Raw genomic sequence first — 17,057 nt, forward strand, 5'->3', positions numbered from 1 at the left:
GCCACCCAGGCGGCAGGACCGCAGCAGCTGCGCGCCGCACCAGCCCCGCTCCTGGAAGGCGGCTGCGGGGGCCCAGCTAGAGGGATGCTGGCGGCCTCGCTGGGGACCGCCCCTGTGCCGCATGCTCGGCCCTGCGTGCCGGGGCCCAGGCGCAGAGCCGCACTGCGGGCTAGGCTGGACGCGGCAGCAGCGATGCTCCAGGTAAGGTGCAGCCCGGCTGCATCCTCCGGCCCTGCCGCATGCTGCCGTGCCGGGGGCCCAACGCGGGGATGGCCCCGTGTGCCTGCTCCACCTGCCTCTCTCCTAGCGCTGAGCGCAGTCAGCGCACCATGGGGCGTCCCAGGGGGTGGCCGGGGGCTGCCCTTGCCTGCCTGCTGCTGCTGCTCGGCCTCCCGGTGCTCTGCTCAGCAGGTGAGGCTGTGGTGGGGTCTGGCACGTGGCCCTGGCAGCAGGACCCCACTGCGGCTCTGACGTGCCACGGGCTCTCCGGCAGGGCTTGGGGAGCTGGGCCCCACCATTGACGGGCAGCCGCTGGCAGTGTGCACGCTGCTGGAGGAGGAGAGCCATGCCTTCACCTGCCGGGCCCCCCGGCCGGCCCCCGGCGCCACGCTGGCGTGGTACCTCGACGGCCGGAAGCAGGAGGCAAACTGCTCGGCCGCGGGCACTGCCAGCACCCTCACCCTCACCGCCCGGCGCACCGACCGCGAGCTCAACTGCTCCCTGACGGACCCGGCCTCCGGTGAGACCTACAACGCCTCTGTCCTCCTCGACGTGCAGTGTAAGGTCCGCAGCGCCTGCCCTGCTCCAGCCGGAGGTGCGGGGAGGGCGCGTGGGGGGTTGCTGCCCGGCCAGAGCAGTACCATGACCTGCATCCGTCGCAGCTGTCGTGGGGCAGCATCTCATCAGTCCTGCACAAACATGGCTGAGGAGCGCTCCTGGCCTTGGGCGAGGAAAATCCTGCTCCTGGCTGTGCTGCCCCCACCCCCACTGCCCCCTCCCCATCCCTCCTGTCCATCTCACTGCCTGCGTTTGTTGCCCAGATAAGCCGGAGATCCTGCGGGCAGATGCCCGCTACCAGGAGGTCGAGGGCGCTGGGCTCCTTCTAGTGCTCTTTGTGCTGGTGCAAGCCAACCCACCCGCCAGCATCACCTGGATTGACCAGGACGGGCAGGTGATGGCCAACACCTCTGAGTTCCTCCTTTTGGGTGCCACACGCTACCCGCGGCTGGCCAACCACTCGCTTCACATCCACCTCAGCCGCGCAGCCGGCAACTTTTCCGTCAGCGCTACAAACAGTGTCGGCATTACCACCACCTCCCTCCTAACCCCAGGTAGGTGTTGGGGGCGGGGGAGGGGGGAGGAGGGATGCAGAGGAGCGACGGCCCTGCAGAGGGGTGCTGAGGGGGGCTGCGCTGCCCGTGCAGGTCTGCTGGATGCCCGTGTGGAGCTGCCCCTCCTGGGCGTCACCGTTGGAGCGGCCCTGGCCCTGGGTGCCCTGCTTAGCCTGGGCTCCTGTGCCGCCTGCCTAGCATGCCGCTGGCCCAAGACAGTGCCAGGTGAGGGGCGAGCAGAAGGGAGCAGCCCGCTCAGCCGGTGCTCCCGTTGCAGCAGCTCCGAGCACCCGCAGCCCTGGAGCACGCGTTTGCCCCGCCAGACCCGGTCCCTGCCGCCCGACCTGCACCTCGGTGACCTCGCGCAGCAGGCCAGAGGTAAGACCCCAAGGTGCCGGTGCAGAGGGACATGTGAGGCCACAGGCCCTGCCCGGGCAAGGGCTGAACGTCCCAGCTCTCACTCCTTTACTTCGCCGCAGATGCCCCCGTGGATGCGGGAACCGGTGCCAGGGGAGAGGAGGGTGCGCTGCCGGGGCCAGAGAACTTCCTGGTCCTCAGCAAGCTCGGTGAGGGGGCGTAGGTGGGCAAGGAGTCCAAAAGCCATGCTACGGGGACCCCGGCCTCCACAGCTGCCCCAAAAGGTGATGGCAACGAGCTGTCTTTGTCCTGTAGGTTTTGTCCAGCTCCCGATGTCCGGGCGCATCTACAAAGTGCCCAGCACGAGCAGCGACGAGATCTGGCTGTGAGACGCAACGTGGTGCCCGTGAGCCACGGCTGTCCGGCCCCAGGTACGTACCAGCATCTGGAGGAGCGCAGCTGAGGGTGCCGGGGAGGCCGTGCTGGGTGGCAGGCGCTGACCAGCCCCCAGCTATATGTTAAGGTCACGGCAGCTGCGCCATTAGCCAAGGCATGTTTTATGTAGCCTGTGCGCTTTACGAATAGACTATTATAATCAAAACTTATCCAAGCTGTTTATAGCCAGGCTCTGCCAAGCTGCTAGCGCTGTGATTCCTCCTGGGGTAAGGCCCAGCACCAGCCTTGCTTTAGCAGGTTCGTGGCCTGCTTGCTACGTGATCCTCCCCGCCCCTGCCAGAGCTGTGGCAGATGGGTGGGCAAGCAGCATGGCGGGGGCTGGAAAGAGTCTTCCCAACAGCAATAAATTAATTCAAGCATCTGTGTGGTGCCGCGCTGGTTATTTCTCCTTGGGAGCAGCTAAGGGGCTTGAGAATAGAAAAAAAGGGGCTCAACAATACAGGGCAGAGGAGATTCCAGATGCCCAGATCAGACCTTAGAACGCACTGGGCAGATCCGAGTGGTGTGTCCGAGTGTGGAATTCATTCCTACTTGCTCTGGCACTCATAACGTGTGCTCAAGGAGCCTCTGCTCTGCAGCATCTACAGCACAGGGAGCCTGCCATTGGGAAGAGCTGGTTTAATACAGAACTCTTTGGGAACAAGTAAAAAATGGAGTGGTCAGGCAGCTTGTGCAATCTGATTAGTAACATCCTACTCTGTGAATGCAGGACAGCTCAGCAGTATCTATAAAACCAAGAAGGCTTCTGAAGTGCCCTGCACTGCTTCACAGGCTGCTGCGGTCCAAGGTTGATGTCCAGCAGCAGACATTGATCCAGGAGACGAGGGTTTAACGTGAAGCTTCAAGTAAAGCTTAACACTTCTGCGTCTGCTGCTTGTGAAGGCGGGTTGGATGGTGGGCTCCTGCCCTTCTTCCCATCAGCCAGGGCCTTGAAATGCTGCAGGGGAAGGAATGCATTAGTGCAAAGGCTCGACTCTCGTGAATGAGCCTACAGGCGTGCATCTGAAAACGCAAGCCACTTCTGCTCTGTCTGAGCTGTGTGCTCAGCAGTCACCCCAACTTTGGCACAAAAAGCATTCTGGGCTTACACTGGACTGCTAAACTTAACGCTGTGTGCCTTGCGGCACATCAGAGGCTCCTTGTGTAATGTTGAGGTACTAGGGAAAGGAAAAGCTTGGAAAACTTTCTTTGGACCCCTTTATCGTGGCCTACCAGCCCTTTACAGACACCCACAGCACAGGGAAGCCAAATGTAAGGAGAGGAGCTCTGCAATGCTTCCAGCCAGGTGAGCAGTGCCTGTCTGGAGCTGCGTACCTGCGAGTTCTTGAACTCCGAGTAGAGGGAGAAGAGGACATGCAGAGGCTGGATCCGACTCTTGTACACAGGGATGTCCAGAATGGCTACAAGCAAGAACAGAAGCATGTGAGAGCATCTGGGCTGCACCACCCTGCACAGAGTACTGCAAGTAAAGGCTGAGCTTCCCACTGCCCATGATCACTTAGGCCTTTGCTCATCAAAGACCGCAGGCGCCTGCGGTACAAGATTCTGCTTCCTACTGAAGGCAACAGAGAATGATCTCGACTAGTCAAGGCTGAGCCTACACCTAGAGGTCTCTTGCTTTAAGTGAGACAGCGCCAGGCCAGCAGCACACTTGCATCTTCAGCACAGCCTCCCCCGCTTACCACATATCATGTCGACGTATTCAGCCAGGTCACAGTTCATCTCTGCAGTTGGGAGGCCCACCTGGAATAGATGAGGCTGTCAGCTCTGCTCCTGTATGGCAAGAGCCCGAGAGCACGCGCTGATCTCAGGCTGAGCACAGAGGCCAGTGGGGCAGCAGATGGGAATTCAGGCACTGGACTGCTCCCCTGTCTTCTGGCAAGGGAGAAACAGTAAGCAAGGAAGAAACCTGAACGGGCCGGGCTGTGGGCAAAGAGCTCAAAACGGAGCAGGAACCCAGCTTTCATGGAAGATGGTGTCTAACACCATGCACTGTGCTAACTGCTTATCGCTCGGACAACATACCTTTCCCAAGAGCTCCTCAAATTCCGGCAACCATTCCTGCATCAGGGTCTCGATGTCAGGCATTGGCCTGCCAGGAAAGAAAAGAACATGAACTTCAGGATCACACAGAACTGAAACGGCTTCCTACTGCCAGACAGCTGTAAATGGGACAGGCTCCATTCTAACCAACTGAGAGAGCGCTGCACGCCTGCTGAGGGTCGATGTGGGCATTTTTATGTATAAAAACAGGCCTAAGCTTGCCAAGTGACAAGTTCTGTGTGCTAGCTGTGAAACTAACCCAAGTTACGCAGGGCAAGAGAAGTGCAGAGCAGGAAACAGTGTGTCCTGCACATGTGCATGGTAGGGCTATCCTGAGAGTCAGCACATCTTCTCCCTCTCAGAGATATTTTGATAGTTTTACTCAGCACTCCGAGACTTTGCTACCAGCCTCCCACCGACCTGAGCTTACGCTGTACGAGTGTGTCTGAAGGTGAGCTGACGTAACGGCTCACCTGGTGTAATGGACTGTGGCAGGAGGTTTGCAGCGGTGCAGTTCACTGATACTTTCAATCCAGCTGTCGATGGCTTTGGGGTTCTTCTCTGCGTTCTCCAAACTTTTCACTTTTATCTGCTGCTAAAAACAGAAATATAAACCTGGAAGCATTTTGCAGTGTTTCGGGGCTTTTTTGCGAACCATGTGTTCGCTCCTGATTAACCATGCATTTTTTCTCTCCTAGTTGCACTATACCGACTGATTTCTGCCGACAGAAGAGCAGCTGGTGAACAAAACACCAAGTAAACTCAGGTATTGACAACCAAAAGGAGACAAAGCTTCACCTGAACGAAAGGGAACCAAAGTCTGTACCAAGACTTGCCTGAAGCAAGGCTTAGATCCATTGCAGTTTAAAGCTATGGGTTAAAGAAAAAGGTTAGGTTTTTCTGCTTTTAAAGCCAAGTTACCAGTTGTGCTGTAACGTTGTAGTCACAGAGGCAAAAGTAAAATGCAATGGTTTTGCTGCAGCCAGTGTGCAGCAAGTGCCCCCTCCCTCTCTGCGACTCACGGTGATGTTGTGCTGCTTGGAGTTCTCCGTCAGCCAAAGGGAGAGCACGGTGGGATCCGACTGCTTGGTTGATGGCTCATCCAGGACCAGCAGGCCAAGGTTATCAGGTTTGCCATCGGGACGAGGAACCTGCAGATAAACAGAGACCCTGTCTTATACAGGAGTCCAGAGCGGGGGAAGTTCGGGTATTTTGTACGGAACCTCCCTGCCATTGAAAAATCAGACCCTAAAAGGAAGTGGTAGGCGTGCTCTCTTGAATACGAGGTGTTAGTACAGTGCTACCCAAAAAGCACAAGGTATTGGACAAGGGAGAAGGCAGGCCTCGCCCCAAATGACGTATGTGCTGTTTGAGAGGGTGACTGAACCACTGAGCATAGTTTCCCAGATCTCTAGAACATTACCTCTGACACTGCAGGGCAAGGGTATGCACCACTGCGGGGGCAGACCAGCCACCTCTGGTCTGTACAGCCCAACTGCCCCTCTCGCACCGATGCCACATTCTGTTTCGGCTCGTGCGGCAGGACGTATAGAGGAACCTGAAGCGACTGTACCTTTAGGAACGCGTCAATGTCTCCAACTGCGGGAATAAAGTCTGGAATAAAAGGCTGCAGTTTGTGCTCGATCTCTATTGTTTTGGGAGTGTACCTGGAAAAAAACACCACCACAGCGTGGGTGACTCTGAACTGTCCTGCCAAGCTTGCCATGATAATTGACACAAGGGAGAGCCAAGAGTGGGCTAAAACCCCTCCCACTCACCTCTTGATGTACTCAAAGAGTTCTTTGATTTCAGAAGACACTGGCAGGTAGTCATAATCCGCTAGATTGAAGTCACTAAAGAAAAGAAGAGAAACGCGGGCAAAGATGAATGTGTGGTATGTTCTGTACAAGCAAGAAGGGGGACCCAAGTGTGCAAGGCAATCATGAAGGAACCTGAAACACCAGGTAGTCAGTCCTCTCTTAAAGACATCCAGCACAGGAAAACCACTATTGGGCCATGTTTTGCCTTAGGCCTCCTAGCCAGAAAAAGCCCTTGAGCGATGGACTGTTGCTTGTGCTCAGAAAGACTTGTACAGGAGCTGCCAAAAAGTGGATGAGAGCTCCACACAAAGGCAGGCGTTAGGACAGCAACTCGGGGATTTAGTAATGGTTTCAGCATTGATACCAGTGGAAAAGGAGGAGGATTATCAGGAGATGGATGATGTGTCTGAGATGCGCCTCCTCTTTCTTGGGCATCCACCCACTGTCAGGCAGGGCTGAAGCTGAGACAGGAGGCTAGCTGACGCCCTCGGTCGTTCCCAGCTGTCCCTCGCCTTGGCACAGCAAAGCGGGGCCTGGGGACTGACCGAGGAGCCGCCCCGGGTGGCTGCCGTTTGTCACACGAAGGCACCTCTTTTTCCCGGGTGCCAGGAGGAAAGAGCTGCCTGTCCCGCTGCCTACGGCCACGCTCGCCCTCGCGGGATCACGAGCACCCCAGCGGAGCCGAAAGGGCCCCTACGGCACCAGCGTCCGGCATCAGGCCCCGGCCCCGGGCTCCGGCCGGCAGCGCCACTTACCCCTCCAGCGCAGCCCCGTGCTCCTCGGAGTCATCCTCCGAGTCGGTCTCGGAGGAATCCTCCTCCTCCTCCTCCGAGTCGTCCTCGTCCTCGCTGAGGGCGGCGGCAGGGGCCGAGCGGGCCGCCGCCGCCTCCTCCTAGGCGAAAAGGGCCGGGACTCACCAGGCCGCCTTACCGGGCCGCCTTACCGGGCCGCCCCTCCCGCCGCCGGCCCCGCTCCTACCTTGCCGCCGCTGCCCTCCTCGTCGCTGCTGCGATCGGCCGCGCCGCCCCCTGCCCCGGGCAGCCCCGGCCGGCGGGAACCCCGGGGGCGGCCCGCGCCCCCCGCCCGCGGCGAGCGGGCCCCGGCCGGCCTCCCCGCCGCGCCGCCCGCCTCCTCGGCCTCCGGCAGGTCCAGGCTCTCATCGTACGGCTGGTTCTCGACCGGGCGGGTCTAGGCAGAGGGAGGCGGTAAGGCGACGGCCAGGCCCGGCCCGGCCCGCCGCCCCCCGGGCCGCTCACCTCCAGCGCCCGCCGCTCCGCCATGCTGCCCCGCCACCGCCCCGCCGCCGTCGCCATGGCGACCCGCCCGCCTCGCTGGCCCTCAGCTGGCTAGAGCGGCCCGGCCTCCGCCGCGCCCCCTGGCGGGCGGGGTGCGGGTCGCCGCCCGCCGGGACACCGCCCCGCCCCGCCCCGCCGTGCGTGACGGTGCTTCCGGCTGGGGACGTGGCTCGGCGCCGCCATCTTGTGGGGCTGCCCGAGGGGACGCGGAGCGCCGAGGGAGCGAGCGCCGAGCCCAGCGCCGCCGCCGCCATGGTAAGGGCCCGCCCGCGGCCTGCGGCTCGCCGCCGCGGGGCAGAGCGGGGCTCGGGGAAGCAGCGAGGCGGGGGCGGGGGCCGGCCCCTTGCCGCCGCGGCCCCTAGGCCCGCCGCTCGCTCAGGCCTGGGCGCAGGCCGGCGCTGGAGCCCCGTGGCCTGGCGGGGCAGAACAGGGCGCTGCGGCGGGTTCTTCTGCCGCCCCGGGGAGTCGAAGTTGGGGCCGGCAGCCCTCGGGGGGCGCAGGCACGCCGTCTCGGCCCGCCTCCGGGGCGAGCAGGACGCGCACAGCGGCGGAGCAGCGCTTACAGAGCCGCGGTGCCCCTTCGGCAGAGGAGCTGGTGGCCGCAGCCTTAGGTACACGGCATTACGCTTGTTCTAAAGGTCGTTTGGGGTATTAGGGGCGTCCCCTCGTCGCCGAGTGCAGCTGGGCGCGGGGAATGGCCAGCAGGTCCCGTAGTGGTGCAGAGTGTAACGCTGTGAGCTTTTTCTCTCTCAGAACCAGTCCTGCTCCTTGTTGGCCATCCATAGCGTTGCTTGATGGCGGTCTGGGTCAGCAAAGGCTGACACGGTGCTCCGTTAAAGAATAGAGCTGCGTGCTCACGCTGCAGCGGGGATCCTTCGTGCTGTCCGGTTCTCTCGCACCGCGGCCCGAGTGCTTTGGGGGAGTACTTAGAGAGAGGAAGCTTATTTCTGATCTCCAGGTATTTCAGGACATGTTTGTCCCCGAGCGGCAGGGCCCCAGGGCAGTCCAGAAAGAGCCTGGCAGTCTTCTCGAGGCACACATCCCAGGTGCTGTCGACCTGGGGCTGAGGTGGGACTTGAAATTGGTCCGTGTGTGAGAGTTTCTGGTACTTGCCTGTTAATAACAGCGGTTGGGGATTTAAAAGATCTTCAGTGCAGAAACTGCCTCATCCTGACAAAGTTCATTAAGAAGCTGATCTACAAGAGAGAAATGTTTGGAGGAAGCCTCGGTAGTCTGAGAGAATGAGAAAACATAGGCTGGCAATTGCTTTACTACCTTTTTTTTGTTGGTGTGGTAACATCCCTGAAATGCCCAGGAGAGTCATCCATGGGCTGTGATTAATAGAGCTGCCAATATTTTATTAACCTGGCTTTACTGTAAATGTGGCATTGGGAGGAAACATCACATTCTACAACACTCTTGTATTTAGTTGTAAGCTGGGGCCAGACTGACAGAAAACTCAATAACCTAGAGCCTCCCCTAAAGTGTTGGGGGGGGGGGGCGGTGTTACACCCCGAGTGTGTAGGAATGGGCTGATGTGCTGCGTCTGCCCAACGGGAGCACTGAGAGTCCTCATTCAGGATACCACAGGAACAGAAAACCGACCCGAGAGAGAGAAAAGCAGAGGTAGCTCTGCTTTTAGTATAGTTCAGTTCCTGGTGCTGGTCACAGAAAGAGACTTTGAATTGTGTTTAGGGAGAATCAGCTGGCTGCGTGGTACACGTGGAGGTGAAACATAGTTGGAAGCAATCCTCTCTTTGAGCGAGTCGTGCCGCGCCGGGCTTGCCAAGGCTGTGCGGTGTGGGAGGCCCAGCTAACCAGCACTTGCCTTCTCCACAGGTGCTGTTGGCAGCAGCCGTCTGCACAAAGGCGGGGAAGGCCATTGTCTCCCGGCAGTTCGTAGAGATGACTCGGACCCGCATTGAGGGGCTGCTGGCGGCTTTCCCGAAGCTGATGAACACGGGGAAGCAGCACACTTTTGTGGAAACGGAGAGTGTGCGGTATGTCTATCAGCCGATGGAGAAGCTCTACATGGTGCTGATCACCACCAAGAACAGCAACATCCTGGAAGACCTAGAAACACTCCGACTCTTCTCTAGAGTGGTAAGCGTGTGTCGCTTAATACAGAGTTTGCACGTGTGTAGCCTGAAACAGTGCCATTGTAAGGGAACCTGTTGGTGAGCTGGTGCTGAAGTGCTGTCTGCCTCCACCTGGCAACTTGATTTTCCAGGGCCTCTTCCTGACCTGGAAGTAAGCTTTGGTGTTTCGGTGGTATTTTTGAATGACATGTGAAAAAAAAAAAAAAAACCAAAAAAACCCTCGGTTATGTTTCAGCTAGTGAGACCAAAGGGGGGTGTTGTAAATTTAGCATTAAATGTTCCCTGTATTCTTAAGATAACACCCATATTCCTCTGAAAAATAACGTGACCTTACCGTACGGGATTGTTAGAAGTACAGCGCTGCTTTATATGCATTTCCAAGCAGCGAGTTTGTGCAGCTGTCTTCATGCAAGCAAAGGACCTTCAGGAAATTCACTGGCCCCAACGTGTTTGGGTTCCTCTGAGTTAGTGTTAGAATTAAGCTAAGAGGTTGTATTATAAGTATCTTAGTGGAGAAAAACTAATAACGGCAAAACTTCATCTTGTTGTTTATCGACGATGTCAAGTCACGAAGAGCAGCTTGGTGGAACGCCGCTCTCCTGGAGGGTCTAGCGCAGCTGTGAGGTCTGGGGATAGTAGAGAGAAAATGCTTGTGCGGTATTGTCTACGGATACTCCTTTAAAATGTTTTCCCCTAACTAGATCCCTGAATATTGTCGAGCTCTGGAGGAGAATGAGATCTCCGAACACTGCTTCGACCTGATTTTTGCCTTTGATGAAATTGTTGCCCTGGGCTACCGTGAGAACGTAAACCTGGCACAAATTCGGACTTTCACTGAGATGGACTCGCATGAAGAAAAGGTGTTCCGAGCTGTCCGAGAGGTGAGTGGGAATAACTGCAAGCCTGGTGTGAGGTAACCTGTCTGGGAAATGCTGCTTTTTTTTTTTTTTATACAAAGGTGTTACTCCACTTTGTTGGGGGTCATAAAGTTATTTAGCTTTCCTGTAAACTAAATGCCTATCTCTTGTTTCCTTGTTCTTTGCAAAGAGTTTAGGGGCAAGTGCACTTAGTTGCTGTGCAGAATAAGATTGAGATTGCAAAGCTCTATCAGCCTCTTGTCTTCTGCTTCAGACTCAGGAACGCGAAGCGAAAGCTGAGATGCGCCGTAAAGCAAAGGAATTGCAGCAGGCCAGGAGGGATGCGGAGAGACAGGGCAAAAAGGCGCCGGGTTTCGGCGGCTTTGGTAGCTCAGCCGTGTCTGGAGGCACGACGGCAGCGATGATCACAGAGACCATCATTGAGACGGAGAAGCCCAAAGTGGCACCAGCACCTGCCAGGTAGGTGTGCAGTAGGGAGGAAGTGTTCCTTAGAGCTGGCTGTGGCTGAAACCACATGCCCAAATAAAGGCTCTCTAACGCGGGTTCTTTGTCTGTGTGGCCCTCCGTTCGGTCAGTGGGCAGGTAGAGATCGTCATGCCTTTGTAAAGCCTCCCCTCAGCTTTGACCTGTGAGCCTTTAATGTGGCTGCTTGTAGGCTGGTATATGTTCTCAAGACCTCCCTTTATTACTAAGAAGCGTTTGGTGCTGTGTACCACAGTCGCATCCCCTAGTTTCTCTGGAGTCTTTGATGAGCAATGGGATTCTCATTTTGTGCGAGAAAGAGGTCCCAGCTGCTCGTAATACGCGGAACTGGGTCCAGATCTAAATTACACTGTAGCACCCTACGCGTAAGATCGTCAATTCCATGCACGTTCTCCCCTAGAAAAAGGCTGCTGAGGTGAACACTGTATTGTTGGGGTAGTCGAGCTGCAACACTGGAAGGTAACTGAGGAAGGAGAAATCTGTTGGCACGGGCTGACTTGGAGATTCTTACACCTTCTGTTTAGGCCTTCAGGTCCCAGCAAAGCCTTGAAACTTGGCGCTAAGGGGAAGGAGGTGGACAACTTTGTGGACAAGCTGAAATCGGAAGGAGAAAATATCATGACTTCAGTAGGCAAGCGCTCTACAGAAGCGGCCAAAGTCCTTGCTCCTCCTGTTAACATGGAGAGGTAGGTACTGTCCTTGCGTTGAAAGCGGTCTCCTCACAGCTCTCTGCGATGCACGTGTTGCTTCGTGAGTTAGCTTCCTTTTTCATTTTCAGAACAGGCTTTTTCCTGCTGTTCAGTTCTGTGTGCTCATGCAGCCTGTTAATTTTAAAAGATGGTGGGCAAAATCTCGGAAAGCACAGCAGCAAAAAAGCAGATGGCTAGTTTGATGAGGCATCACCTTAACTAACGTGGGATGTACATCCATTGTTTAGCTGAGGTTGGGAATTTTCTTATGCCTTTTTCCCCTTAAAATAGCTGCCGTTTTTCCTGTTCCCCAGACACAAAGAGTTCCTGCCTTATTGTGGCTTAGGATGGAATCGTTCGCGGTTTGTTTTACAAGTAGCAATTCAGAACATTTTAGTGCCGTGAGCCATGCTGCTGTATGGCAGAGGGATCTTGAGCGAACAGCACATCGAGGTGCTGTATCTTTGCTGTTTATCTGGGCTTCCATCCGTTGCAGACCTGCCTGCCCCCGAGTTAACCTGTCAGAGCAGCATTAGCATCCGCTGTGCCATCCGCGGTATTCCGTTCGGGGCCATCACGTTCTTGGAAGCACCTGCACGTTACATGTAGCCTGTCCTTGCTGAGCGCTAATCTCTCATCTTGCCTGTTAGATGTCAAGCATAGGGCTTGAGATACCTGCTTTTTTTCTGTCTGTCTAGCGTGCACATGAAAATAGAGGAGAAAATTTCCTTGACTTGTGGCCGTGACGGAGGGTTGCAGAACATGGAGCTGCATGGCATGATCATGCTGCACATTTCCGATGAAAAGTTTGCACGGATTCGCCTGCATGTAGAAAATGAAGACAAGAGGGGAGTGCAGCTACAGGTAAAGCCTGTTTGGCGTCCCGTGCTCTTGAACGTGCTTTTGCTGCTCTCCGGGGCAAAATGTTGAAAATACTCGAGCGTGTTACTGTCCCGTGTTCTTGCCCAAGCCGCCTCAGTGAATGCGTTGAAAATGGGAGTAGTCACAGCAGACGTTACTGCAGCGTAAATGCAGGGCCAGCTCGTGCTCGAAAGACTGAAGTTCGCTTGAGAAATCTGGTCTCGTGCACGCACTTACCTTCCTGCCCTCAGAGCCTCACCTGTTGAGTAACACACATTGGCATGCCATCTGATCTCACTTGGACTTTGCAGCAGCCTGGTGTGTTGCCTGCTGCTCATTCATATGATGCGAGCTTTAGTTGTGGAGTGGGAGTATTAGAATAAACTTAACTGTCCCAATGAAGAATTAATTTATTATCTAGAAAGCCATTTCTTCTCGGGGTCACTTGTGTCCTGTCACTGCTGTGTCAGAGACAGTTGCTGGAGCCCTTGATTGCAGCCAGCGACAGCAGCTCAGAAGGTTCTGGAGACATGCCTTCCCCTTTCTTCCTGTCTGCTTCTGTGACCTTCTTGGTCTGGAGATTGCGCTGCTTTGATACACTCTTTTGCTCCCCCCTCCTCCTCCTCCTCGCCAAAAGCTTGTCTGTACATAGCTAGGTGGCTGCAGGTCTGCTCAGACGGTAGCAGGTTCTTTATCGGCGCATCTCACGAGCGAGTTCCTAACAATGCTGTCACATGTGCTGCTTCAGGTGGAAGACAAGATCAACCCCAGTGCTGACTCCTGTCTTTCTAGTGCAACTTGAACGTTAACTTGCAAAAATCCTCTGCCTCTAAAAAGCCGCTTACGGTTGGTGTTGTGAAGATAGAATACTTAAGTTGAGTTTGGCTGCTGACGTCTATACCCACTGAGGTTGCTGAGGGAAGTAGTCTTTTTGCGGTTTCAGGGTGCTCTTCCCAGCAGCACTAGGTTGCTTTTTCTTCAAGAGAAGTGTCCATTGTGGGTCTTCAGGGTGGTCTTTGAGATTTTTAAGAGTTGTTATAGTTGTTCTGTAGGTATCAGCCCAGGAGATGCATTGCTAGAGTCTCTGGCGCAGTGGCATGTAAAAACAGCAGTGGTGTGGATTCTTCTTAGTGGGTCAGCAGTTTCTGGAAGGAATCCTAAGTCGATAAGCAGATGTGCTCCAGTTGGGCTTCTGAGCCAGGAGCAAAACTGATGCGTATTTTGTCAGGGAAGATACTCTGGGATGTGTAGGCCTGTCTTCCTAGAACCCGCGTTACCTGCATAGGGTTCTCTCCTTAGGCTTGAGAGTTACAGCCTGGGCATATGTTCCCCTTTCAGACTCATCCAAACGTGGACAAGAAGCTCTTCACTGCAGAATCGCAGATTGGTTTGAAGAACCCAGAGAAGTCATTCCCTATTAACAGTGACGTGGGTGTGCTGAAGTGGAGGTTGCAGACCACGGAAGAGTCCTTCATTCCATTGACAAGTGAGTGCAAGGGTGCCTCTGGGGGCTCGGGCAGAAGAGGCTGATGTTCATCCACAGGCTGCGAGCTTGTAGCCTGCCTTGCAGCAGCTGGGCTGCCTCTGGAGTGTGGCACCTTGTGAGATGCCAGAGATAACTGTGGGTCTTCCATTGGATAGTAGCTGTTGTTCTCGGCAACATCTGTTTTCTGTAATACTCTTGAAGAAAACACAAGGCTTTTCTTCAAGTCAGAATTTCTTTGCTGCGCTTTTTGGAGTGCATCACTTCTTGGAAGCCTGTTCCATGTAGAAAGCTGGTGTGGTTCAGCATAGTGTTTCTGTGCCCTCAGTTAACTGCTGGCCATCAGAAAGCGGGAACAGTTGCGATGTTAACATTGAATATGAGTTGCAAGAGGAGAGCCTAGAGCTGAACGATGTGATCATCACCATCCCCTTGCCGTAAGTAACACTCCTTGTCCAGGCAGCGCTAACGAGAGCCATCCTGGATCCCATTGGTTCCTTCCCCTCTCTGGTTTGCAGGTCTGGCCAAGCTGATGGGCTTGACAAGCGTTTCCTTAGCTCTGTGGAGGCAAGCTATTGTAACTTCTTGTTGCCTGCCCTAGGTCTGGTGTCGGCGCCCCAGTGATTGGGGAGATTGATGGTGAGTATCGCCACGACAGCCGGAGGAATCTCCTCGAGTGGTGCCTGCCAGTGATAGATGCCAAAAACAAGAGTGGCAGCCTGGAGTTCAGCATAGCAGGGCAGCCAAATGACTTCTTCCCAGTGCAAGTCTCCTTCGTCTCCAAAAAGAACTATTGCAACATACAGGTACGGTCACTGCTGGCACGCTGCAGGCGTGATGTCACTCTTGCCTGTTTCGAGCTGCCTCAGTCACCCGCTGGCTAAAAATGGCTGTGCTGTGGCGTGTGGGCCCTGCTGTCCCGCTTGGCAAAGGCTTAGGCGTCGGCATTAGGTTGCCTCTCTGTTAGCCGGATTCAGGAGTGCCAGTGGACAGCACTGGCAACTTCAGCTTCCCGGAGCTCACCTGCAGTTTCGGTTGTGCTTTCATGCCTCTGAGTAATCCTTAATTCCCCTCAGACTTTGTCAGAGAATTCATCAGCCTTCTGAGCCAAAACACTTCTCGGCATATGACTGTCTGTCTGTCTGTCCCCACTGAGCTGTAGCTAGTGACTGCTGCTTAACTCCTCGTGGGCAGCTTTCAGCAGAGACACAGCTACAGCAGGAAATCATTCCCGTTTTCAGGTTTCCTGAGAACAAAGATCTTTCTTTCAGGGCTGACTTGTGGTTTGAAAGTGCTGGGTTGATTCTGTCCTCGTGACTGTCCTGGCATTGGAAAGCGCTGCGGAGCTGTGGTGGCGAGCGGCGTTCAATGCTGAGCTAACTCTGCCCATTGTCTCTGCAGGTTACCAAAGTGACCCAGGTAGACGGGAACAGCCCTGTAAGGTTTTCTACTGAAACCACCTTCCTGGTGGACAAATATGAAATCCTGTAATGCCAGCCATGGGGAATCGCAAAGGAAGAAATTTTTAAATTTAAAAAAAAAAAAAAAAAAAAGAGGCCGAAGTTTATTCTGAATGTTGGGAACGCCGCAGCCCCCTCTCTGCTAAGACGCGTGGCTCTGCCTGCCATCTGCAGCACTCGTGGGTCACAGACATTTTTGGCAGAGAATTGACATGCTCACGGGGGGGGAAAGGCTACAAATTTCTTTGGCAGATTTTTACCGGCCGGCAGAAAAGCAAGATCTCAGCAGAGAACCTGGCTTTGACACGTCCCCTTCTCCCTTGAAGATGACCGGAGCTCAGTCCCAGAGCCTACCAGACATCGTTCTCTTCCTTTTTGAAGCGTCACACACTGTTCCATTGTTGGTGCTGCCATTTTAATTTCTCCTCGGCCTTCAACTCTCGTTTCCGATGATGAAAGCAGGCATTAAGATAACGGGCGTGGGGGCGCCTTGCTTCTCCAGACCCCTCCATCTGGTAGAAGCGTAGCAAGCTGGCCTCAGTTTCAAAGGCAGGGGGGTTGTGGCAGGGGCGTGGGAGGGACTCGGCGCTGGGGTCCTTTCACCCTGCACAGTTACTGCTGTCTCTCTGGCCCTGCTGCACACCTGGGCTCACCTCTCTGGCTCGGAGAGGGCTCTGAGGTGGCACAGGCTGCAGCTCTGGGTGCTCTGGCTCCTGCTGTGGGGGGGAGAGCGTCCAGAGGGGACTGTCCTGCACACAGGCTCGCTGTCTGCTCCAGCTGCTTTTGGGCCAGGCTTTGGAGGCAGTTTAATTAGGTTAGGACCAGCTGCCTGTCCTTCCCGGTGCCCTTTTGGTGTCATGGGAGGTTGATGGCTTTGCCTGCCTCCGTGTAAGCAGATGTGGAGAGTGGGTTACTCGGCCAGCCTCGGTGTCAGGATGTCTCAAAGTAGCATTCTTTCTCAGCGCTTGCGGATGGAGGAGGAAGGAAACGTGGGCTTCCCAAAAACCGGGGCGGGGGGGCTGATGTGAGTGCGAGCAGCACTCCAGTGTGGTGTTGGGCATCCCAGAGCTGTTCCTCCTCCTGCTGCCTCACAAGTGTCATTTGCCTCATCTCACAGACCTGTGCTCCCCTCAAAACTCATCTCACCTGCTTGACTTGGGGTCTGTCACAGAGAGCTGAACTGGCCCCCGGCAAGGTCTTGCAGGGGAGCACGCCGGCTGCTGCCAGAGGGCCTAAGCACACAGATGGAGAGCAAATGCCCTACAAGCACGTGTGCTGTGCTCCCCAGAGAGCATAGCTGTGAGAGCGAGTGTCTCTCACTTCCCCTGGGCTCCTCTGCCAAAGAAGTTCGTGGTCTCTCCTCTGTTGGCAGCACCCGAGAGGAAATCAACCCTGACCCTGTCCTGGGAGGGTGGGAGAGCAAACCCTGTTCCCTAGTGAAGTAGGTGACAAATCCTATTAATGGGGTCCTGTGCGAGAGTTGTTTGTCTGTATGATTTTAAAATGGAGTCGAGGTTGGTTCAAGCATCCAAGGAGCTTTTTTTTCCTCTTAAATTTGTTGGACGGTAATACTTCCACCGCACTGAGATCACCCCACTTTTGTAACCCTGTACGATACTGGCCTAGGGAATAGAGCACATTCCAGTGTACGCGTACGCGGAGAATACCAAGTCTTTAATCAAATAAAGAGTATTGTCGAAGGAGCTGGCTGCGAGTCTTGGGGTCTTTCGGGGGACGGGCGGAGCGGGGCTGCGGCCGGCACAGGCCCGTCCCTCGGCCCTGCGGGGGCGGGACGGGACCGG

At 55.5% G+C, this 17,057-nt stretch overlaps 3 protein-coding genes across 4 annotated transcripts; 2 read left to right on the forward strand and 1 right to left on the reverse strand.

The window, feature by feature from the left end:
- Nucleotides 1–329: 329 nt before the first annotated feature.
- TMEM25 (transmembrane protein 25) lies at nt 330–5,014 on the forward strand. The gene is given in 7 exon segments (XM_075035206.1): nt 330–411; nt 494–981; nt 983–1,331; nt 1,425–1,709; nt 1,811–1,897; nt 2,004–2,119; nt 4,886–5,014. Coding segments are annotated over 6 exon segments (1,365 nt in total). The 3' UTR covers nt 2,078–2,119; nt 4,886–5,014.
- On the reverse strand, nt 2,438–7,322 carry IFT46 (intraflagellar transport 46). 2 transcript variants are annotated; one of them, XM_075035208.1, is made up of 11 exons: nt 7,264–7,322; nt 6,986–7,195; nt 6,763–6,896; nt 5,966–6,040; nt 5,761–5,854; nt 5,210–5,338; nt 4,661–4,782; nt 4,170–4,236; nt 3,827–3,887; nt 3,459–3,544; nt 2,438–3,081 (listed from the first exon to the last, which is right to left on the reverse strand). In XM_075035208.1, the coding sequence occupies exons 1-11, from the start codon at nt 7,318–7,320 to the stop codon at nt 2,986–2,988; spliced, it is 1,131 nt and encodes a 376-aa protein (XP_074891309.1). In that variant the 5' UTR covers nt 7,321–7,322; the 3' UTR covers nt 2,438–2,985. The 2 variants fall into 2 exon arrangements, with proteins under 2 accessions (XP_074891309.1, XP_074891308.1); XM_075035207.1 differs by having other exon boundaries at nt 2,443–3,081; nt 6,763–6,899.
- Nucleotides 7,323–7,466: 144 nt separating this feature from the next.
- ARCN1 (archain 1) lies at nt 7,467–16,976 on the forward strand. Its single transcript, XM_075035230.1, has 10 exons — nt 7,467–7,557; nt 9,142–9,405; nt 10,103–10,282; nt 10,533–10,738; nt 11,287–11,448; nt 12,150–12,315; nt 13,651–13,798; nt 14,124–14,232; nt 14,397–14,601; nt 15,197–16,976. The coding sequence occupies exons 1-10, from the start codon at nt 7,555–7,557 to the stop codon at nt 15,284–15,286; spliced, it is 1,533 nt and encodes a 510-aa protein (XP_074891331.1). The 5' UTR covers nt 7,467–7,554; the 3' UTR covers nt 15,287–16,976.
- Nucleotides 16,977–17,057: the final 81 nt, after the last annotated feature.

This window comes from Buteo buteo, chromosome 9, assembly GCF_964188355.1.
Source record: "Buteo buteo chromosome 9, bButBut1.hap1.1, whole genome shotgun sequence".
Taxonomy (NCBI): domain Eukaryota; kingdom Metazoa; phylum Chordata; class Aves; order Accipitriformes; family Accipitridae; genus Buteo; species Buteo buteo.

Bases quoted from the DNA above. Each gene is read 5' to 3' on its own strand.
- IFT46 (XM_075035207.1), bottom strand. From the start codon at position 7,320: ATGGCGACGGCGGCGGGGCGGTGGCGGGGCAGCATGGCGGAGCGGCGG. The intron at 5,855-5,965 runs GTGAGTGGGAGG...GTTTTTTTCCAG, and splicing joins CTCTTTGAGTACATCAAGAG to GTACACTCCCAAAACAATAG. The intron at 3,082-3,458 runs GTACGCAGCTCC...CTTCCCCTGCAG, and splicing joins CGGAGTTCAAGAACTCGCAG to CATTTCAAGGCCCTGGCTGA.
- ARCN1 (XM_075035230.1), top strand. The intron at 10,739-11,286 runs GTAGGTGTGCAG...CCTTCTGTTTAG, and splicing joins GTGGCACCAGCACCTGCCAG to GCCTTCAGGTCCCAGCAAAG. The intron at 11,449-12,149 runs GTAGGTACTGTC...CTGTCTGTCTAG, and splicing joins CCTCCTGTTAACATGGAGAG to CGTGCACATGAAAATAGAGG.